This window comes from Calypte anna, chromosome 9 (assembly GCF_003957555.1).
Source record: "Calypte anna isolate BGI_N300 chromosome 9, bCalAnn1_v1.p, whole genome shotgun sequence".
Lineage (NCBI taxonomy): Eukaryota > Metazoa > Chordata > Aves > Apodiformes > Trochilidae > Calypte > Calypte anna.
This window is the reverse complement of record NC_044255.1, coordinates 17,114,980-17,137,759: the sequence shown is the minus strand read 5'-3', so window position 1 is coordinate 17,137,759 and position 22,780 is coordinate 17,114,980. Positions and strand designations below refer to the sequence as shown.

General features: G+C 40.6%; 2 protein-coding genes and 3 non-coding genes across 6 annotated transcripts; 1 reads left to right on the top strand and 4 right to left on the bottom strand.

Annotated features, from left to right (window-relative positions):
• The first annotated feature begins 1,455 nt into the window (after positions 1-1,455).
• Positions 1,456-14,283, top strand: RFC4 (replication factor C subunit 4). 2 transcript variants are annotated; one of them, XM_008493381.2, is made up of 10 exons: positions 1,496-1,684; positions 2,256-2,334; positions 6,731-6,810; positions 7,913-8,032; positions 8,697-8,840; positions 9,117-9,237; positions 9,695-9,820; positions 11,576-11,656; positions 13,294-13,410; positions 14,058-14,283. In XM_008493381.2, the coding sequence occupies exons 1-10, from the start codon at positions 1,560-1,562 to the stop codon at positions 14,151-14,153; spliced, it is 1,089 nt and encodes a 362-aa protein (XP_008491603.1). In that variant the 5' UTR covers positions 1,496-1,559; the 3' UTR covers positions 14,154-14,283. The 2 variants fall into 2 exon arrangements, with proteins under 2 accessions (XP_030311945.1, XP_008491603.1); XM_030456085.1 differs by lacking the exons at positions 13,294-13,410; positions 14,058-14,283 and adding an exon at positions 11,739-11,893 and having other exon boundaries at positions 1,456-1,684.
• Positions 14,284-15,119: 836 nt separating this feature from the next.
• EIF4A2 (eukaryotic translation initiation factor 4A2) lies at positions 15,120-22,514 on the bottom strand. Its single transcript, XM_008493380.2, has 11 exons — positions 22,404-22,514; positions 21,144-21,189; positions 20,923-21,055; positions 20,524-20,663; positions 19,205-19,373; positions 18,893-19,002; positions 18,622-18,765; positions 18,077-18,214; positions 17,705-17,794; positions 17,385-17,464; positions 15,120-15,932 (listed from the first exon to the last, which is right to left on the bottom strand). Exons 1-11 carry the CDS (start codon positions 22,430-22,432, stop codon positions 15,788-15,790), a joined length of 1,224 nt encoding a protein of 407 aa, XP_008491602.1. The 5' UTR covers positions 22,433-22,514; the 3' UTR covers positions 15,120-15,787.
• On the bottom strand, positions 17,869-17,995 carry LOC115598801. The gene has a single exon (XR_003987933.1). It is a non-coding gene; the product is annotated as a small nucleolar RNA SNORA63 (small nucleolar RNA).
• On the bottom strand, positions 18,393-18,573 carry LOC115598796. The gene has a single exon (XR_003987928.1). It is a non-coding gene; the product is annotated as a small nucleolar RNA SNORA81 (small nucleolar RNA).
• LOC115598798 lies at positions 20,745-20,814 on the bottom strand. The gene has a single exon (XR_003987930.1). It is a non-coding gene; the product is annotated as a small nucleolar RNA SNORD2 (small nucleolar RNA).
• Positions 22,515-22,780: the final 266 nt, after the last annotated feature.

Here is a 22,780-nt window from a genome sequence, read left to right as displayed (position 1 = left end):
TGGACAAAGCTGTTGGACAGTGATCCTGTAATTTTTAGAGTCAGCTTATTTCCTAAACTCTATGTAGTTTATTTTAAGCCAGCCTTTTGTTCATTTTCAAGTGTTGTTTAAAAAAAAAGCAAGCTAATCAGCTCTACCCAGTTATACACCCTTACCGTTTCCAAGTTACCTTGACTTAGAAGTACCAAATATAATCAAAATGGAGAGGAAGCATTTTCATCTAGAACAAGACAACTGCAGTAATTATATGTGTGGGCATTTCTTGCTAAAGCTACAATCTGGATTTCATGCTTCAGTAGCAGAATGCCAGATGAGAGGAAACAGCTTATTTACAATTGCTCAAAGATTGTAGGCTTGTCTCATTGACAGAATGATGTATTTTCAGCTTTAATTCTTTTCCACATCTCCTTTTTCCAAAGGCTTTTTCCATCTGTTGCCATAGAGACCATTTCCAACCCACTCTTCTCCCTTGCACAGGTTCTATTCTGAGTGATTGCTGCCTTGGGTGCCCAGGCTGCCCCAGGTGTTCCTCCTGCCCACGAGTAGCCAAGGGGGAATAGTAAAGCAGAACATCTGCAACTCCACAACACACATCTGCTGGTAGCAGAATTGCTTAACTTCTTTATCGACAAAACTGGTACATAATTGGAAGGATAAGCTGTAGCTGTGCATGAAAATGTGGGTGTACATCATGACCGCCAAATCTACTTAGGATGTCTTTTTGTCATTTAAAGGGAACTGTCACGTCAATCGCACCTCTCACTTTTCTTCCCTGGCTATGCTGTAGTGGAGATTATTAGAAGTAATGGGGAAACAAAAAGGATTCACTTTCTTCACTTGTGACGTGCAGAGAGACAAACCCCGCGCCCGCACATTGCCGCAGTCACTCGCATAGTAGAGGGCCGGGGGAGGCTTAAGCAGCGAGGACCGCGAAACTACAAGGGGTCAGGGTCAGAGGCAGAGGGCAGGACAGGGCTGGGACAGACCCGAGTCTCCTATGCGCATCACACCCAGGGGTCTCCAAGACGCACCTTGTCCTCCAGGCAAAGGGAGGATCAGTCCCCGCCTCAGGGCCGCCAACACCTCCCACCTCCTGACAGGAGAGGCCCCTCCTCCGCTTGCTTTTGGCAGGTTTTTGGGGTTTTTGGTTTTTTTGTTTGTTTGGGTTTTTTTACATTTTGAGGAAGGGACAGTTTGGGAGCGATGGTGTGGAGGGAGGGATGTCGCAGAGGGAGGGCAGGGAGTGGACCCTCCGGCTCCGGCCCCGCCCTGTGAAGGGACCGCGGCCATGGCCCCCTGAGGTAACGCCCACGCGCCCCCGCCTCCACTCCGCCCTCCCGCTTCGCGCGCCCGAGCACGCGCAGACGCTGCCGGGGAGCGCGGGGCGGGGCTCCGATGCGTGACGTCAGCGGGGCCGAGCTCCGCGATTGGCTGTCGGCGGGCGGAAGCGGTCCCGCCCCGGCAGGCGGCGGGAAGTGTTGGAGTGGTTTGCGGTGCTGGGCCTGGCGGCTCCGCTGAGGTGACGGCAGGGCCTAGCCGGGCCTTTCCGAACCGGAACCATGCAGGCTTTCCTCAAAGGCCCGTCTTCCATCAGCACTAAGCCCCCTGCTGCCAAGGAAAAAGGCGCAGCTGGGAGCAGCGGGGAGGGCAAGAAGCTCAAACCCATCCCCTGGGTGGAGAAATAGTAAGGGCTCTTTCTGGGGCAGTGGGGCCGCTTGGCCGGTGACCGGCTGTGGGGGGGGTTGGCTCGGGAGGGTGTGTTTGGAAGAGGGCTGTAGGTATCGTCACCTGGGAGAACAGGTTTAACGTTTTCAGTTCTAGGAGAGAACTGGCACTCTGAATAAAAGCCCCATGGTGGTGTACTGAGCAGAAACTGCCTCCATTGCCCATGTCAAGCGGTGCAGTTTCACTGCTGTGGCTCGGTGCATAAGCACGTTAAGTGCTTCGGCTTCGAGAAGCCTTTGTCAGCTCATAAACTGGTAAAATATTGCAATCTGCAATACAGATCTGCTTCTATAAACAGCTCAGGCTGCTGTTTACAAGAGAAATAGACAAACATTCCTGGGAAATTAGATCACTTCAGTAATACAGACCAGTTACATTAGACAGATTTCCTGTTATGTTTTTTACTTTGACTGCAAAATTTGCTGTAATTCTTCAGCACCTGATGTAATCAGAAAGGAAATGGTTTCAGTTTCAGTTTTCTTCTGAAATTTTGTTAGGTAAAAAATTGCATTTACTGTCTTTTTGTTTAGTCGCCCTAAAAACGTGGATGAAGTTGCCTTCCAGGATGAAGTTGTTGCTGTGCTGAAAAAGTCCTTGGAAGGTGCTGATGTGAGTGTAATAACATCTACCTAGTCGGTATATTTAGGCATAAACTTTAGCTGGTGAAACAAATCCTCTTTTCTAATTCAGCAGTGATAATTTTTACAGTGGTACTTTACAAACAAGATTAAGTGGCTTCTTTGGAATTTTTCTAGAAAAGCTCAGTTGGGAAAATTCTTGTTAATAGTTTCAAATCTGGAAAGGCTATGGTTACTTTTACACTACTATTTAGCCACTATTTTGACATTTGTGCTGAAGGGGAGAGGGGAAATTTTTCTTTCATACAAAAGTCTAGATTGCCAGTATTGCTGAACAGTTGTAGTGATCTGTCAGTATCCTGTGAGGCTGCCAAACGTTAGAACAGATACAGTTTTCTAATGAAGGAAGTTTAAGTTATAAGTACAAAGGCTACAATTTAGACAGCAGTCCCCAAACTGTCTGAGTTGAGGTTGTCTCTGGCTTCAAAAAAGCAAAGTGTGTGAGTTGCCCTAACTTGACTGCAGTGTTGGCATCTGTGCCCTGAGGATGAGCAGAGCATTTTCATTTCCTTTTGTTCCCACTTATATTTGCTTTTGGATAAAAACGTAGTAGTATATATTCAGTATGACTTATGGTTATTGCCTCCAAACCAGGTGATGGAAAGGTGGAGGGACTGAAGGGAGATATAAAGTAGGTAGTCAAGAGATGGCTGTTTTCTTGCAAGTCTGGATGATTCCTTTCTGTGCACTTGCTGAGAATTTTTTTGCTCTGCATTTCCAAAAGCTGCTTCTGTTTTCATGGACTGCTAATGCCAGCTGAAAGGGTTGGTAAGGATGTTCAGAAAGTTACATTTGTGATATGTCTGTCGGCTCACCAAGATTTTAAAGAAACAATTTGAACCTTTCAGAGTTTTATGCAAGAAGCCTTTCACTTGTAACGTGCTCTAATGTGCAATATGCACAGGTAGTCTTTGGTATTTTAAAATTTTATCTTACAACAATTTCTTTTGCAGTTCTGGTTTTGACTAACACGAGTTTATTTCTATCTGAAAATATTAATTCAGTCAGAACTTGCAAAAGCAGAAGTACTTTGTTTATGTGTAGGAAGCCAAAATGAAACTGGTATGACAGAACTGGGGAAGCCTTGTTTATTCCTTTCATGTTTCCAGATTCAGTTTACTTCAAGAATGCTGTTGTAATATGACCTTGCCATGTAACATTGCACCCGTAGAAATCTGGCTTTCAGCAGCAGTGCTGCTGTATTACAGTGTTTGTGTAGCTGAGTTAATTAGTAAGGAACTATGAACAGCTAAGGAGAAGAGACGTGCTGCCACCTATTCTATCTGGACATGTCAGTTGTGTAATGTCACTTAGGTGAGGGGTACTGAAGTTCTATTTTCAGCAGTGGCTATTTAAAACCTTACAGCTCCAGGATCAGCAATGTTTCTCGGACTATGAACCTAATACCCTTGTGCTGACTTTTGTTTCCTGAGTTGAAAAGAAAAATTATAACTTCCTCTGTGGTTACAGGCTTTGTATATTGCCATAGCTACCAAACTCAGCAAGACAGTTAAGAACAAAATCATTCAAGTACTTTTAAGGTATCTGACACTTAACAAAATTCAGACTTTTTTGCTAGTATTTGAAAGGACTTATTCTGTTAGAAAGGAAAAAGTGTCATTTAAACTTTGAAGTGGCTGGTGCTTGTTTCAGAAGTTCTTTCTGAATTTGGAGGTCTGGTGAGATAAAAGAAACAGCTGTGACAATGCTGTATCTTTGTGTAATGTGCCTTATTTAAACCTTAGGGTTGAAAATGGATTGCCAGTCCTTTGTTGATAGGCCAGTCCTTTGTGAGCCTTGGTTTGGGAGCTGCAAACCAGAGCAGGACTTTTAAGTTCCTGAAATATCTCCATCTGTAATAGTAAGCATCTGTCTAGTTATAAACTGGGGACACCAGAGTCCATGTAGTTTTTGAACTGGAGAAGTTTATTTTGCCTGCCAGGACTGTTGATTTGTTGCTGCTTTTTGCGAAGAAACTGACAAGTGTCATAGTATTCTTTAATTTTTGAAAAGAGAGTTGGGTGTAGGATTATCATTGCAGTTGTACATCTTCATTAGTAGTGAAACTTCTAGAAAAGGAGTTGAAGTTTACACTATATGATGCTTGCAGGTATCCTGCTTACCCTGGCAAGCATGGAAAAATGGATAACGAGATCAGGTTACAGTGTGTTTAAAAATACTGCCACGGTTACATAAAGGATTAGGCTGTGCTTGGTGAAAAAGCAGTGTAAATGCTGGTGATAATTTAAGGGAGAAACAAGCATAAATGTGGAAACAGAAACAATAGTAAATTGTGGGTTTAATGGAACTAGGAAACTGATTCTTATTTAAACTTTTTGCCTCCTAATCCTTATTTTGAGAACTAGCAGATGGTAAATTAGCACAGACCTGTGAAATTATGAATCTTCATGAAAATGTCTACCCTTGCAGTGTGCTAACCTAACATGGCTTTTGAATTTTTGTGAATTTTCTGCTGTCATCCATAAACTTTTCCTCTCCCTGGCACTTTCTTAAAAGCTGTAGGAGAATAGTAATGATGTGGTATGTAATTAAATGTGAAAAAATACATTAGTTAGTACTGGATGCTGTTTACTTTTACTAACTAGGCAAACAAGTAATTAATGAATGACAGAGCAGGCAAAATTTGAAATGGATTTACTCCACATTGATTTCAGGTTGAAATGATTCTGTCTGTACTATTCTACAGTATGTACAGAGTTGAATTTGTTCTCTCTTGTCTTATCTTAGTTACTAAAATGGGATACTTGTTACCAAACTGGCCTGTCTGTATTTCATTTTCTGATTATGGATTGTGTACTCCTGCATTTTTCTCTGTTCTTTGGATGTCTTTGATTTTGCTGTTCCCATTCTGTCTGCATTGCTTGCTATATTCAGCATAAAATTCTCTAATCTAATTTTAGTTGACTCTTTTTAAAAATAGAACATTTAATAAGGGATGGAAATCAAGTCAGACTGAGAGGTTTGTCTTTTTGTTACTGATCAGATGGGACACTTGGATTCTTGTTCTAAGAGTGTGAAACTGGAACATCCCCTACTGTCAAAGGCAGCAGTTTTCAAGTGGAGCCTGATAATTTGTAAGAGGGATTACTTGCAATAGTAGTATAGAAAGCTATCACTCCTATGCTAATTAGAAAGCTTCTTGATTTCAGCCAAAGCTTACTTGTGGCTAACTTACACAAACTTGGTTTCTGTCAACTTTGTTCTTCATCCCCGTGTTGCTCTGACATTATAGAGATCAGTCATATTCCCCCCCAGCTTTTGTTTTGCTAAGCTGAATAAATCTAACTGTCCTAAAGTTGCTTATCATAGGATAGGCTCTGCACTCCTAATCATCTTTCCCAGTTTGCATTCATCATCCTTGACCTGTGGGTAGCTTTCCAGATGGAGTCGTATTAGCCCCACATTAGTTATTTTCCATCTGTATTGAAAGTATGTATCCAAGGACCACTGTTACACAGGCTTATCCTGTTTCTCTGACTGACAGATGAGCAAAGTTAGTTTGTATCTCATTCCAGCTGATGAATTTTAGACATCTATCAGATATTTAATTATATTCTCAAACTATAAGATTTGATGCTTTGTGCTGCTAAATGCCCTCTTATAATTATTACTGCAGTCTTTGGTATGCTGCTTTGATCTTCCTGTGTCAGCATATATCTTTAATGCATTCCTATTTTTCATGCTGAGGTTATTAATTAATTTGAAAGCTCACTTAACCAATCTCCTTAAGAAATGCCACTGGTCTCCTTCTTTGAAAAATCATTGGATGGATGTAGAAATTTTCCAGCACTGCATTCCAGTCAGTCGCTGCCAGCATCTCTGTGATTAGTGTTGGGGTGTGTCTGCATTTCACTCACTGCAGTATAGTGCAGGCATTCACAAGCTGCCTTGTCCTTACTGCAGTGGAGGTAGTGGCAGCACAGAATTCTCAGCATGGCCTGAAAAGGCAGCCTGGGGAGTTAAGTATGGGATAGTTAAATTTTGTCACAGCTGCACTGCTAGTATCATCCAGACTGTCTGAAGGACATCCTTGGATAAATTTGCATGTCACTGCAGATATAACAGAACGTTCTGTAGGCTTTAGTGATCTGAAATACCAGTTTTGAAAGAACATGGGATGATGCCACCAAATAATGGCTTGTTCATGTAGTGTTTATTAAACAGTGACTGGTTTTCCTCCTTTAGACCACTGTGTGCAATGACATGGAAGTGGAAGACAGTATTATTTGCCAGGAGGAACAGATATTTTCTGTTCTATTAGTGCTCGTATTTTCAGTATGTTTTCATGTTTGTGGTTTGTTTTATATTTATTTGCTTTTATTAAAAACAGTGCCTTGCTGTTTCAGCTTCCCAATCTGTTGTTCTATGGCCCACCTGGAACTGGAAAGACTTCCACTATTTTAGCAGCTGCTAGAGAGCTCTATGGGTAAGCTGGAATCAAGTTGCTCTGGTGTTATCAACTATCACATGCCTTCTAACCATGTGACAGAGTGCCTGCAGTCATTCCCTGTTCTTATGTAGCTTCTAGAGTTTTTTAGGAAGAATATCTTCACATTCTAATTCAGCTCTAACATGAGATTTCTTATCTTATTTGTCCTATCACAAATAATTGATTTCTGTAATCAATCTAGACTTCAGCACTTGAGATTACCAGCCATGTAACCTGGCAAAGAGTATGAAAAACAACATCATGCATATGTCTTACTGGACTTTGTAAAAGAATTTCAATTTTAATGGTATATCCAGTAAGTTGTTAGCTCCACATAGATCTCAAAGCACTTCCTAAAATGTCTGAACTGTATCTTTTCTGTTATGCACCACTGAATTGTGTCTGGAATCAGTATTTAGTCAAACTAAAATTCAGCATGTGTACATTCAACTCACTTATAACACGTGTGGTTTTGAACAGTGAATTCAGTGACCCATAGACACATGATGGATGAGATGGTGGTTTGATGTTAAAAGTAAATCTGATGTTGACTTTAGTCATTTCCCATTCCCCATCATCTTTATTTTTTCACTTGTGTTGTTTGTCCAGTTAAATTCCCAGAACTTAAAATCCACTGTACTTTTTTGCTGTGTAGTACTGCTGCTAAACACTGCTCATGTTATACTTTCCAAATATTTCTTTCTGGTAATATTGCAGTGACAGAGCACTGCCAGAGACTGTATCTGGGCAGTTTACCTGTTCCTTATTACTCACAGAATATAAGTGGAAAGGCATATAAGACAGTGCTCTGGACTTATTCCAGAGGAAGCCAACTTCCTGCCTTTTTTCTTCTGGATAACTAATGTAATTTTACACCTTGCTGTTTTTTGCAGTCTGGTTGGCAAGTATAAAAATAGCTAATGGAAATTAATACCTAACGTTCAATGATCTCAATTACTGTCTTTTAAAAAAGTATGCTATTTAGTAATGATGGCAAAAGTAATACCTGCCATCTGAAAAGACCAGAAGGACTGTTGATATACTTCATAATGTATCATTACAAGAATCAGCAGCTAACATGATGTAAAAAATTTTGCAGGCCTGAATTATTCCGACAAAGGGTCCTTGAGTTAAATGCTTCTGATGAGCGTGGAATACAAGTGATTCGGGAAAAAGTGAAGGCTTTTGCACAGCTAACTGCATCTGGAAGCCGTTCAGAGTAAGTGCTGGATGAAAGCTGTTTGATGGGCTTTGTTGCTTAGCACAAAGCATGAGGGGTTTTTTTGTTTCAGTTAACTTTCTAATTCCAATATAAATATTTGGTCAGCATTGCCCAGAAATTTGCAGCATACTCAATGCTTTGGCTAACTTTTGACTTCATGCAATTTCATGTTGAGAATTTGAATAGCTGGGAGGAACTTCTACTAAAGTGCTGTTAGAGTTAGAGAAGCAGACAGGGTAAAACCCAAAAGAGATCCAGCCTTCTGTATTTGGTGATATGTTATTGTCTTTGCCTGACTACCATAAAGTGTCTTCAGGTAAGTTCTGGTGGAAGTTACTTCTTTAGTACCACTAATTTGCAGCATCTTTCACAAGATGGGTGCTAGTTTATAAGATGTTAACAAGAGTCTTGTGTTAGGTGGTGAGAAGCCTTGTGCAGGTGAGGCTGTATGTGGGGAAAACCAGAATGTGTCCCCTTATTAGAAATATTAGCCCTTTATATAAAAGTAAAAATATCCAACCTCTGAATATGTCCTATTTACTAGGTATAACTACTTAAGTATAATGTGACTTCCTATTTGCAGTGGGTTTGGGTTGTTTGTTTTTTTTCACTTGGTCTATACAATGCATGGCTCCTGGATAACAGATTTCTTATTTTTCAGTGGTAAACCTTGTCCTCCTTTTAAAATTGTAATCCTGGATGAAGCAGACTCAATGACTTCTGCAGCCCAGGCAGCCTTAAGACGCACGATGGAAAAAGAATCTAAAACAACACGTTTCTGCCTTATTTGTAACTACATCAGCAGGTAGCTGTGGAATTTTTAATTTGTTTGGGCTTGTTGCTATTCCTGTTATGTACTATTTTCTTTTTTTTTCATTTTTCACTGAGAGCTTGGTACCTAGTTTTCATGGGTTTGAGTTGGGAGATGCAATTGCGAATACAAAATTGAAGTTGATGTTTAGGTATCAGTTTATTTTTTATTGTTTTAAGGTTGTGCTGCCCTTTTCTGCCTTGACAGCTTCTTCTGTATGAACTTGACCCATGCATTGATTTACCAAGCACTTACCTTCTTTTCTTTCAGAATAATTGAACCTTTAACATCTCGATGCTCCAAATTTCGCTTCAAGCCTTTGTCAGATAAAATCCAACAGCAGAGACTATTGGATGTTTCTGAGAAGGAACATGTGAAAATCAGTAGTGAGGTAACTTCACGGCTGCCATGGAATTTTATTGCTTAATCCAGCACATAACTGCATTACAGCAAAAGGGGCTAAGTCAGCATACTTTTGCAGACTGCCCAACTGTCTTAAATACAATATATAAACTCACTTAGATTTTTTTTCACCTTCCATAGGTGGCATGAATTTTAAGTCTTCCTAAAACCAGAGAATTGTCCAATAGAGAAAACTGAAGCAACACTGTAGGGCTTTTTGTTCTGTGCTGAGTGTACTCATATTAATAAACTGTGCCTCATTCTGAATTTGCCAGCACACATTCATATTAATAGGGAGGTTGCTTTGTAACTTGTGCATTTTGCCTGTCTGTGACAATCTGCTTTAGGCACTACTTGATGTTTTCAAATTGCTGTGCTAAGAAAGTGTACTGGTTTTGAATTAACAGTGAACATAAAACTTGGCATTATCTGACATTATTTTTCAGGCAGTATCTTACCTTGTTAAAGTGTCAGAAGGAGACTTAAGGAAAGCAATTACTTTTCTGCAAAGTGCGACTCGCCTGATGGGTGGGAAGGAGATCACAGAGAAGATTGTCACTGAAATTGCTGGGGTAAGCCATACTTCGTGGTTTCTCCTCTCATTAGTCTGAAAAGCCTTTGTGTAGTAAGTGTGTTCACTACTTGTATCTACTTTTACTCAACATTTGATTAAAAAATCTTATACCCTGATACACTGTCCACCAGAATTTTAAAGACTGCCTGATTCTGTACACTTATTACATAGCAAGATTCTAGCAGCTTATTCTTTAAGTCAGGGAAAACTGTAAAATAGTCTTAAAATTCAAAGTGAAGTTGAAATACTCTGCCCATGAATGCAAAATGATTGGTTGCCCAGGGAGGTATTTGAGACCTCATCCCTGGAGATATTCAAAGTGAGGCTTGACAAGGCACGGAGCAACCTGATCTAGTTGAGGGTGTCCCTGCTTACTGCAGGAGGGTTGGACTAAATGACTTTTAGAGGTCCCTTCCAACCCAAATCATTCTGTGATTGTCTTTTTTGGGACAGTAGACTACAAAATGTGGGTTTGGGTTTTATATATATATGTGTGTGTGTGTGTTTATATGTATGTGTCCCAAGTACAGGACATTGCAAAATATGGTTTGGAAATACAGAGGAGTGACTTTCAGTAGCAGCTCATTTTCAACTTAACCTTCAGAGTGACAGTGTCTTCATGGATCTGTGTAGCTTTTGCTTTTTATTAAAACAGTAGTTATTTCTTCTAGAATTATATCAATAATACTGGCAGGGACAGAAGAAACCTGAGAGGAGTTGCATTTGATCAAACTTGTGTGAAGGGGTATCTATAGCAACAAAACACTCTCTAAAGCAAGAAATGTGAGATCAGGAGTTCAGCTGAAAAATGAATAGGCTCTAATGATGAACATACTTTCCTTGAAGGTGCTACCATCATAGTGAATTATCAGAGTTGTGAGGTTTTCACTTTTATGGAAACAGGGAATCCTACTGTGCATGTTGTATAGAACAGTTTTAAACAATTTTATCAGTGAACTAATTTAGTTTTGTGTACCTAGGTGTAGAAAGGAAATGGATTTTATTTACAGGTATCTGTAAATCACAATTTCTAAGAAACTTGGCAGAAATTGACTCTAGTGATAGAAAAGAGAAGCATGAAATTCTGTTATTGAATAATATTTTTTTAAACCAAAGGAACCCAACTTTACATCTTCATAAAGAATTTCAAGTTATGGGTCATACAGAACTTTTGTGACCATCATACAAAAGATTAATAAGGTAGCTTTGCAGCTGAATTGTCCAGACTGTCAACTGACAGAAATGACAAAGAGTAGAGGGGAGAATGTGGGCAATTTTTCCCTGCTCAAAGCTAAATACTGGCATATGTCAATTTTTTTTCTTCTGATTTATTGTCTGATCTTGTTGCACTGTGCTTGTTTTGTATGTCCCTGTGCATCACTGGAGGAAAAAACTGATTTGAACTTTTTATTATGTGTAGAATGGTACAGAGAGCATTGACTGGTCTAATTGTTGAAGTAGGCCCTCCACTTAGTTGGTGTCCTGAATTAAGTAATTGTATGTTGAATTTATGAAGGTCACTATGACAATTTACTGTGATTATACAGTTTTTATATCACCAATATGGGACAAATATTACAGCCTGTCTCTCTTAAAATTTAGCTAGTCTGTCTTACATACTTAATTGAAGGTGGTTGGGTATGTGAAGCCATGAAATGCTAAAATGGCCTCCTTCATAGACAGTTACTGGAAGCATAATTTTCAATTTTAAGTTTACAGGACTGAAATTAAGAAATGTAACTTCTTGTTACAGGTCATCCCTAAAGAAACAACTGATGAATTGCTCTCTGTCTGCCAGAGTGCTTCCTTCGAGAAACTGGAAACACTGGCAAAGGTAGGGTCCTCTCAGTGCTCTAGCTTGGGCATCTTTTTAGATCACTGCCCTGTTAATCCTTTCTTGCTTGCTGTTGCTGAAGAACATTTGGCCTCAGGTCAGCTGGGATGCACATTTCAGGAAGAATGTCTTTGACCAAATAGTACTCTGACCTTTCCCTCCTGAGGATGAGCTGTCAAAGCTTGCAAACAAGATCCCTTACTAACTCCAGCTTTCTCTTAAATTGAACTGTTGACACGTGGAGCTGTTGGATTGAATTAGCCAGAGTGGGTGAGACTTGGCTCAGGCCTTTTGAACTGTGTCTTTAGTGGACTGAACCAGTCACCTTCATCACAAAGAAGTTGTGTTAGATGAGATGTCTGAATAAAGCTGTAGTAAGTCTTTATAAAACTGAAGTTTTATAATAATTCATTTTAATCTTACAGTACACTGGTGAGTAAGTTTATTTTACAAACTGCAGTGACTTATAAGAGATTTTGCTGGAGAAGGCACAAACTGCTGGCTTATAGGTGAATTTATTTTCTTTAATACAGAAAAGGTTCTCTCTGAAGAAAGGACAGTTCCTAATATAGTGAGTTTAAAGGAGGCTTGGATGGTGCTGCATGGGATTTTAAATAAAGGTGTAGTCTCTGATAGAAGGAAGCATACCATAGTGTCATTATCTCATGAAATGTTGCATGTCTGTATGAAAAAGAGCCCCTATTAGTCAGCCTCTTGGTGAGCTTCATCAGATGATGTTAACACTTGCCTTACACTTGCACAGTTACTTACCATGATGTCTAATACGTGTTTGTCTTGAGAGGTGAGAATATAGAAATTCTAAATCCTTAGAACTGGTATAGTTTTTCATCAAACCATCATCTAATCTAATGTAGTGGTTTGAAATTGTTCTCCAGTTTCTGGAGTAGGTACTTCATGGGGAGGAGTGTTTCAAATATTAATGCTTGATTTACAGTTGGCACAATTTGAATGTATAAGTCTGTAAAGCATAGGCAGATATTTTGGTATACAAAAAAATAAGATTGCACGTTTATTGTTGAAAACTTCTCTATGCTTAAATGGCTTCATGGAATACTGTTCTCAGTATTTGCTGGTTTTTTTTTTACTGGCACTACTGATTAAAAAAAAAAAAAGCTATAATTAGTTGCCATGGTTTTTATTTTATCAGTTTTGGCTTTACAGATCTCTCTGCCTGAGGCTGGCAACTACCAGATGGAGAAAATAAATTAAAGTAGGTGGCACTTTAAAATGTGAAGGCTATGAAATTGCCACATGATGCTGGGGATGCTAAGCTTTCCTAATTTTAGAATAAGATTCGACAGGTTCAGTGGAAGCTGTTAAATGCTTAAAATGTCTCTAGCTCAAAATCCCCAAGATGTAAATTGTCAGAAGCAGGAAGAGTGTTCAGTAAAAATTATTGCTATATGCCTGCCATCTCCTTGCAGTTTTTCTTTGGTGGTCACTTCATGTCACTGTCAGGCAGGATGCTGGACTAAAACTACTGACTTGCCCTCAAATAGTTCCATAATGGGTTTAAAGTAGTCTTTTAGTTCAGAATAAATTTTTCAGATTGGTTTTCCAGTTTCTGGTGGTTTTTGCTGCTGAATTATTTTTGTTTTCCTTCCTCCCTGACACAGAATCTCATAAATGAAGGGTATGCTGTTGCCCAGCTGGTAAACCAGCTGCATGATACTGTTGTTGAGAGCAGCAGTTTCAGTGACAAGCAGAAATCTGTCATAGTCGAGAAACTTGCGGTAAGTCTGTAGCTTGAGTTAAAGAAACATTTGTAGCTAAAAACATTAAAAAACATTTTATTTGTTCTGAATATTTATTTTTAAAACCTGAATTTTGGTTCTGAGAAATTTCATATGGAACTGAAATCCAGTTAAGGGAATTGTGAGCCGTATTATGTTGTTCTAGTGGTGCTCAAGCAAGGAGACTTGTGAGTGGTTTGGTTTTTGATATAAATTTGGAGGGGAAAATAAAGGTAAGATTTGAGTTGGCATTTAAATTAGGAACTGCAAGGTTTTCTGGTGTGTAAAATGCAGTTTTAAAAAAAAGTTAAATAACTTCCTAAATTTTGACAAAGACAAGAGAGCTGTGATGGTGGTTTTGCTACATTCACTGAGGAAAGGCAGCCTGTGTAGATGTTGAGTGATGCTCTTAGCATGTAATTGCTGCAGTCTTCATGTCTATAAACTGTTGCATCTTGGCCTCCTCAAGAAGAGTGAAGCTGTAGAGCTGATATTTGTTTGATGCAATGGGTGAGATGACTGCTGAAGTTGTTGCCAATTAAGTAAACAGTTGCTGACGTTCATCTTGGTGTTCTCCACTGTAACCTAAGAGACGGCCATCTTAAGCACCATTGTTTTAAATGGGTTTTACCTTCTCTTATTTGCAGGAAGTAGACAAATGCTTGGCAGATGGTGCTGATGAATACTTGCAGTTGGTGAGTCTCTGTGCCGTCCTGATGCAGCAGCTCACTCAGAACACTTAACTCCTCCAGCAGTGGCTGGCAGACAAGCAGCTTTTTTTCCATGGATGGCTGAGGTTGAGGGCAAGGGACCTGTGTACTTTTGTACTTTTGTTTTTTGCAATAAAAAGACTGCTCAGCAGTTGGAAAAGCTCATGCTGCAGTATTCTGGTTTTTTGCACTATGGTAAAGAGATCTCTGGCTGCTGAGGGGCCAGATGGAAAGGTAAATACTTAAAAAAAAAAAAGTTAATATTAATCATGATCAGGTGAATGCAGAGGATTTCCTTTCAGTTCATGTTGCTTGGTTTTGAAAGGATTCACTGGGCAGAATAATCTCATCTTCATGATGAACCTAGCTCAAGGGATCATGGCCCACACCACCTCCATTTTGTGTATCAGGCATTTAGTGTGAAAGCAAAATTACTTTCTCATGGACAAACTGCAACACTACTGCAGTGTTAGGAAAGAACTGGGGCTATAGTGTTCCAAGGAAGTTGCTTACATTTTCCTGAGTCTCATTGCATTCTTGCTCACAAAATATTTAGATATTACCTTTACAAAGAACACATCTCTTGGTGGTTGCACATCTTTGAGGTAGTTTTGGATCCATTCCTTTCATAGAATAACTTAAGTTACATTGTCCCCAAATACAATTAAAAAGGCCAGGAGCTTTTTAACTAAGTCTGTACCAAGCGAGACATTGTTGATGAAATGGCATTTTATCAGGATGGACTTTCAGACATGAGGTGGATCACAGAGAGACAGCCTCTGGCACCTCAAGCCCAGGATTTACTAGTCTAAGGTACTCCTTCAAAAACAGCCCATGCTCATACTAGTGCCAACCACCCTGAATCCCAGTGGCTGACAGAACACAGGAGGCTTGCAGACCAGGTACACTTTCACCCTTACCTGACAGGGGTCACACACAGCTGGTCTCACTCTCCCGTATAAATAAGACATCTCTAAACCAAGAAGCAAATATTTACAGTTTAAGTGAATATAGAAGTATTTTATTGAACATTCAAACTTCATTAAGACATGTGCAATATGGCAAATTTTACTGGGTTTAACCCTAACTAAGACAATAGTATGATTGCTTGCTTGCTGGGGCTTAGCAACAGGGTCCAGATCACACTTACCACTAATTAAATACTTTATTGAATAAATACATATGAAACAAAAATGCATTTTAATGCTCTTATAAAAGTTTAGAGATTTTGAAAGGCCTTTCCAATTCAATCTGAAGGGTAAGTACATACAATAAAGGAAGGTAAGCTAGTTTAACATAATTGGCTGACTTTATACAGCACTTATATCTTTTAGTCCATAAGTAAATTATTAAATGATATAGAACATCTAATACAACCACTTCTATGGAACTAGGAAATAAATTTCTAATAAAGAAAAAATTTACAGACCCCATGACTTTCCACCCAACCCCAACAGTCTAACCCTAAAGTGGATAAAGCCAATGGCTTTCCCCACAAGAGCTCACGACAAAAAGTCGCTTCGCTTATCAAAAATCTGTATTTCTGATCCGTTATGAGCATTGAGACAAGATTCAATAAATCCCCAAAGAAAGAAGCACAATGCACGTTGTGAATCGCCTATTCGGCAACAGCGATCACAGCATTCAAAACCACCTCATCCCAGGGATTAAATAAGATCAGCCACATTCATCGGCATCTCCTCCACTGTAGTATTGTAGAAAGTCTCAATGTCTCTCAGGATCCTCTTGTCCTCTTCAGTGACAAAATTTATAGCCACACCCTTTCTGCCAAAACGACCACCCCGGCCAATTCTGCAGAAAAGAAAGCACATTTACACACAAGTTAACTATCCTAATCCACTTCAAACTGTTGCAAGATCCAGTCAATAACTGCTGCTCTTTTATCTGCCACTGGCCAGTTTATGCTGTAATTACAGGACTAGCTGCTACCATCTCTGCTCAGGAAAAACTAGCAGTTAGTGCCAACAGTACAGAAGAAGTGTCCGTCCTACGGAGAGTAGCAGAGCAGAAAAGGTTACTCTCTTGGCTGCAAAACAAGATCTTTATTTAATGGTTGGTACTGTGGTATCAAGTCCTGGCTCTGTCTCCCTCCCCTCTGTTCAACTAACACGCCCATACCACGTAGCAATGAAACGATTAAACAAACTCAAAAATCAGACTGTTCCTGAGGTAAATCTATTATATACACTAACATGGAACAGCACATTCAAGTTGAGATTTTTAATTAAATGTAACTGTTTCCAGTGGGAAAACTTAGGGTTTTGGCTTTTAAGTACAAGAATCCAAGCTCTGTATTTTTGTGTAAGCCCAAGTCAGTCACTAACACATCACAGTACAGTTTAGTTACAGCCACCATCTGTTCTGCCTTCCTGCAAACTGCACAATAAAGCACCTAGTCAGCAAGAGCTAAACACACAAAAATGGCTCACAAAACTTAGTGAAAAATCATGACAAAAGAAATATATAAATACCGACTCGCTCTTTATTCAAACTGTGCCGCTTACGAATCCACGTCCTAAATTACGTCAACGCCGTTTCTGAGCACCATCTTGTGTCATCAACTGCTCCTATCGACTCCTGTATTTTTTTACATCAAGTAACAAAGCACAGTTTACTTAATTTAGGGGCAGTCACTACAAGCAGTTAACTAAACCTAGGGAGACAAAACTCAAGCTGCTACCAGAAAACACACCACAGAAGAATCCCACTGTAAGAGGAGCCACCAAAACCAAACAAGGCACAAAAAGCATCACAGGGTTGGAGCTCCAGGAGTGAAAGCCTTACACAACTGTTTGCTAACATTATTAGGTCCAGTCCCTGACCACCTTATGAAGATTAGCTAGGACCTACAGATGGAAGTTAACACTGCTGTCAAGATGCTATGTCATTATCAGCTTTTGTAATTGCACTGCACAGTCTATGTGACAGAAAGGCAGTTCAGTAGTGGCACATTCCCCAGATCTCAGCAATGAATGATGAGCTGTCACTAAACTCACACATCTAAGTTTTCCCACTGCTTTGTTTTACTGTCCAAAAGTTCTGCTCCTTATTTCAGAACCATAGCTATACAAGTCAGAGCTTTTTTTGAAGCAAAACCACAAGTAGATTGTTTCTTGCTAACTTTATAGCAGTTACTGTATGAATGGATGCGTAACACCTCCTGTTACTGGTCAGGTTTTTGTGCTGACTTCTGTAGAGGACATGACACGCAGTGTACTGCCCCAGGGGGCAGAGCCAACTCACCTGTGAATATAGTTTTCACGATTGGTCGGCAAGTCATAATTAATCACCAATGACACTTGCTGCACATCAATGCCACGAGCCTGAAAAGGAACAAAGATTCTTTAATCTAAATCACAGGCTTCAGATGAAATTATGTATCCTGTGCTTTTGTTGACTATCTGATTAGTGATGAACTACAACTGTGTAGTCCATAGTGGAGCATAGTCTTTACTCTTCCAAGAAGCTCCGAACAGTTCAGGCTATGAGAACCTTCACTGAATTATGATGAAGCTTTTGGCACCAGACTTAAACTGAAAAATGTTGTGTAACAGATTACTCACCAGCAAGTCAGTAGTTATCAGGACACGGCTTGATCCTGATCTGAACTCTCTCATGATAACATCCCGTTCCTTCTGGTCCATGTCACCGTGCTGTAGAGTTAAAAAAAAAAAGACAATTAGTACAGTACCAATACTCCAAGGCTGGAATATCAGTTAAGTAACTTTTGTATGAAACCTAGCGTCCCTATCTGCTGTGGTAACAGAGCAGTCAGGGATAGGAGGAAACATTTTTCTTTAAGCAGGGGGAACGATAATACAGCACTGCACAGCTGCATTATAACTTTCCTGCTTTTCACTCAAATGCATCTCATTATGACACATTCTATTAGGTATGTGGCATTTCAGAAGTTATGAAGAAGAACTGGTTCTTACCAGAGCTGAGACTGTGAAGTCCCTGGCATGCATTTTCTCTGTAAGCCAGTCTACTTTTCTCCTTGTATTCAGGAAAATGACAGCCTGTGTAATAGTTAGTGTCTCATACAAATCACAAAGAGTATCCAGCTTCCACTCCTGAACAGAAAGCAGATCAGAAAACACATCATGATGCTGACAGTTTGGTACAGAAGAATCACAAGCAACAAAAAAACCACCAAAACAACTAATGAAAATTACGCATGGTCTGGTGTGCAATCATATTTGGTACGAAACGAAAAGCTAGAACAAAATATAAAACAAAAGTTTCTAGATCAATTGTTGCACCAAATCTTTAGACACAGGACACTGGACATTAAGAAAGAGGTCCACCCTAGTCATTTCTGATCCAGTGCATAATTTTTCTTCTTCTTGTGTGTACTCTACTAGCATTATTACAGAAACCAAAGCTCAGCTTTGATTTCTATAATTTTAGCACAGTGCTTTAACAAGAAGGTAAGCAAACTTAACCCTCCCAAGCCACATCAAGTACAGCCGACACCAACCTCTCGTTCAACATTAATGTAGAACTGCTTGATACCCTCCAGAGTCAGTTCTTCCTTCTTCACCAAAATACGTATGGGATCTCTCATGAACTTTTTGGTCACTTCCAACACATCCATTGGCATTGTGGCTGACAGCAACACAACCTAAAAGGCATTACTTGCCATTAGCATGTCTCCAAGACAGCAGTTTTGATTCTAACAATTCATCAGTACTCAGCTACACTGTAAACAAAATCTGCATTCAATTTACCCGTGTAAAAGGCTTTTTTACCTGGATGTTTGTGCTTAATTTCTGAAAGATCTCATAAATTTGATCTTTAAATCCACGGCTCAACATTTCATCAGCTTCATCCAGAACAAACATTTTGATAAATTTAGGTGCTATTAAAAAAAAAAAAAACAACCCAAAAAATAGTCACAAAACTTCAGAAATGCAATAGGTTTATTAACATCACTTTCCTCTACAACTAAGCTTTCCAGTACAGCTCTCTAGAATAACAGTAAATGCATTACATAATATCTTACTGGGTGTGAAATTTAGATTGGGAATTTTTGGCCGAGAGCAAAGTAAATTCCTACTTACAAAGGTAGCGTCTGTTTAGCATATCGAACACACGCCCTGGAGTGCCGACCACAATGTGTGGAGCCTCAGCCTGAAGCTTTTGCATTTCATTGCGGACATTGGTGCCACCGATACAAGCATGGCATGTTGCTCCCATATAGTCTCCAAGGGCCAGAATTACCTTTTGAATCTGAAATAAAACCTTTCCATTAGTAGCAGTTCCTGTTACTCTAAGCCCTGTTACCATTGGTGCTTCTGGACTTTGAGAGGTAACAGAGCAAACAAGCTTTACACAGCTCCAATGATTAGAAAGGACAGATGCTAATGATTTTACCCAACTGCTTGTGATCCCACTTGTTCACTAAAAAGCTTATGCTAGAGGGGCACTGAAGTTAATTTTTTGTCCTCACTTACTAAACTAGCTAGAAGTGACCACCGTGCATCAATTAAAAAGCAGGGCTTCCAGAAGTGGAATCAATTTTTTAAGGCCTGCATATGTTAAGCACTTGAAGAGAGCTTGTTACAGTGTACAAGTGCAATGCTATACGTACGCCAGACTTTGAAACAAGTATCACCTCACCAGTCTTTGAAGTAGAACGAAGTCTAAAAGGTTCTTGTTCCATTTTTCAATAGATTTCTTTCCTGCTTGATTAAGTACATTTAGTTTAACCTTGGATCATCCTCACTATAGCACTGGCATCTCACTTTATTTTAGGTGAAGAGAGCAGTTGTATATAATCTTACTTTCTATCATATTTTGAGTTCTGTTCAAGATTCTATTTTAAGGCCCTAAATTACTGACAGATTACTCGTACAGACACAGAGTCCTCTAAGTTTTCTTAAAACACTCCCACTCAGAACAGGATACCACACTTTGAAGGTGAAGCAGACATGCAATAACATTGTCAGAAAAAACATCACAAAAATACAAAACCAATGAAGTGACCACATGCGCACTGCAGTTTTCACGTTGCACAACTGCATGCAAGTTCAAGTAAGGTTCCAAAAAGTATCTTGTTTCCACTCAGAACACTGCTTTAATAATGCAACATTTTGGTTTTCTGCTGAAGTTGCTCCCTTAGAACTATATCCAGCATAGCAGCTGGCTCCTGCAACCCTGCCCCAGAACATCCTCTGCAATTATTAACTCCACTTTTTGAGCAGGCAGAGAACTTGGGTGATAGAAGCCAGTTTATATCCCCCATTATTCAATACAAAGAGGGTTCTGAATGGATGTTAATACAGCCCCTGAAGAAGTCTGTTTATTGTCTCACAGTTGTGAAACCTGAAACCTATACAACACACAAGAAGCTTTTTTTTTTTAACTACACTATCAATACCTGTTGAGCCAGTTCTCTGGTAGGGGCCAATACTAGTGCTTGGGTCTCCTTGAGATCAATCTCCAACTGCTGCAGGATGGAAATAGCAAATGTGGCTGTCTTGCCAGTACCTGACTGAGCTTGAGCAATCACATCATACCCTAAAAAAAGTAGGATACATATTTACTGCTCCCACACAGGTCATTCATATTTTTATAGTTTCATTATATTCCCCTTGAAAGAAGTGATCAGTGTTAAGAGGTCTCTCCATTTCAGGTCAGTCCCGAAAGATGGTGTACCATCATATCACTTGTTCAGTAAGTATTACAAATATTTGCACACTAGTAAATCAGTGTATGCATTTTACAACACTTCCCTACTTGTCAAATGCTTATCCCAACAAATGCATAACCTGCATACCTTTGATGCATGGAATAATAGCTCTCTGCTGAATAGCCGAAGGCTTCTCAAAACCATAAGCATAAATGCCCCTTAGAAGGGATTCTTTTAAATTCATATCATCAAAATTGTCAACAATCTCATTCCAATTGCTCTGTAATAAAGAAAAAAACCCGAAGTATTAAAGTCAACATCCATCTCTTTTAAATATTAAATTCACAAATCAATTCACATGTGCTCACCTCGATGACACCATCGGGGTCCATTCCTTCTGGGCCGCCATGGTCTCTGTCACCAAACAGAGCAAGCTGTTAGCACAGTAGCAATGAACATGCAGAAGTGAGTTAACAACTTGACTGCCAAAAGCCGTATCTGGAACCCATGACAGATCATTCTAGCAGGTGCCTTGGTATTTTGCCAATAAAATAATTCCTATGGCCTCTTCCCACTAGCTGGGATGCAACTAACCCGACTTCTTATCTCAATGAAAGGCCATCCAAGATTTTAAACCACGGTGAGGGTTTCAGTGAAAAAACCAGAAAAACATGGCTCAATCACGGGTTAACAGCCTATTAAAAGAACCTAACGAGCCGGCAAGATGACGGCCTGATGCCCTAACGAACAGCACCCCCCACCTTCTACACCCGCCCCCCCGCCCTTCACAGAAGACATCAGTGTGAGGCGGGGCTCTGCGCGCCGGGTCCCGCAGTTGTAGGGAGGGATCAGGGCGATGGCCGCCGCTGCGCACTGCGAGTCCGCTCCGCTGCAGCACCAGGCCCGGGGTGGGGGAAGGAGGAGGGCGGGGGGGGGGGGGGGGGGGGGGGGGAGCGGGGACCTCCCGGCTCCGCTGCGGCTCCCCCCGCCCCGCCCCAGAGCCGCGCAACTCTCGCGAGAGCTCCACCCCTGGGATTGCGCAAATGGGCCGCTGCGCGCAGGCGGAGGAAGGCGCCGGGCGATGGCCCAGGGGGCCGCGCCCCTCCCCGACAAAAAAAAAAAAAAAAAAAAAAAAAAAAAAAAAAATGAAAAAAAAAAAAGGTCTCGCCGGCTGACGGGCCCGTGAAGCCGGGGCAAGCCATCGGCAGGAGGTGAACAAGAGAAAGCCCGGGTCGAGGAAGGAGGGAGATTTTAAAGAGGAAAAAAAATGCTTTAAAGGCTTTTAAACATTTTAATTACAGATTAACTCATAGGTTGGATTAAATTAAACCTAGTCTTTTTCTAGGGGTGGGGTTGCTAAGAAAATCTTCAACAAGAAAGCGAACGTAGAGGAATAGAATAAGCCCCCGCTGAAGCGCAAGCCAGGAGAAAGATGGGGCCGAAACATCTAGAACCGGGAGGGGCTTGGGCTTCAGGCGCTAACCGCAGCACCCAGCCGCCTTCAGAGAGCTCGCAAGCACCCACCCACCCCCAATCTCGCTTCTTTCCCTCTCCTTAGCCATCCTCACCCATCCTATGTAATACCCTGACAAAAAAAGGGCCTGCGGCCTCCCCATGCCGCGCCATACCTGCTATAATCCGCGGAGCCGCCTGACATGTTCCGATTACCAGCTCTGTCCTCAACTGAAAAGGCAAAGCTTCCGCGGCGCCTGGCTTATATATCCGCTCAGCTGCCGGACTCGTTTCGCTCAGTTTTGCGCATGGATATACACCTCACCCCACAGCCTAGAAAATCACAAATCACCCTAGATTAAGCTTCTTTCCTAAGAGACTACCCTTACATCCCTGTATGAGATATTCTGGAAAGGGTAATTGAGTTAACCGCGGCTACGAGCAGAGGGGAGCATGGAACTATATTTTTCCTCAGAGAGCGGAAGGATATTGCACCATTCACTGCGTGATAGCGTCTCGCTCCTTCCTCCCGCTCTGCCCCCCCCCCCCCCTC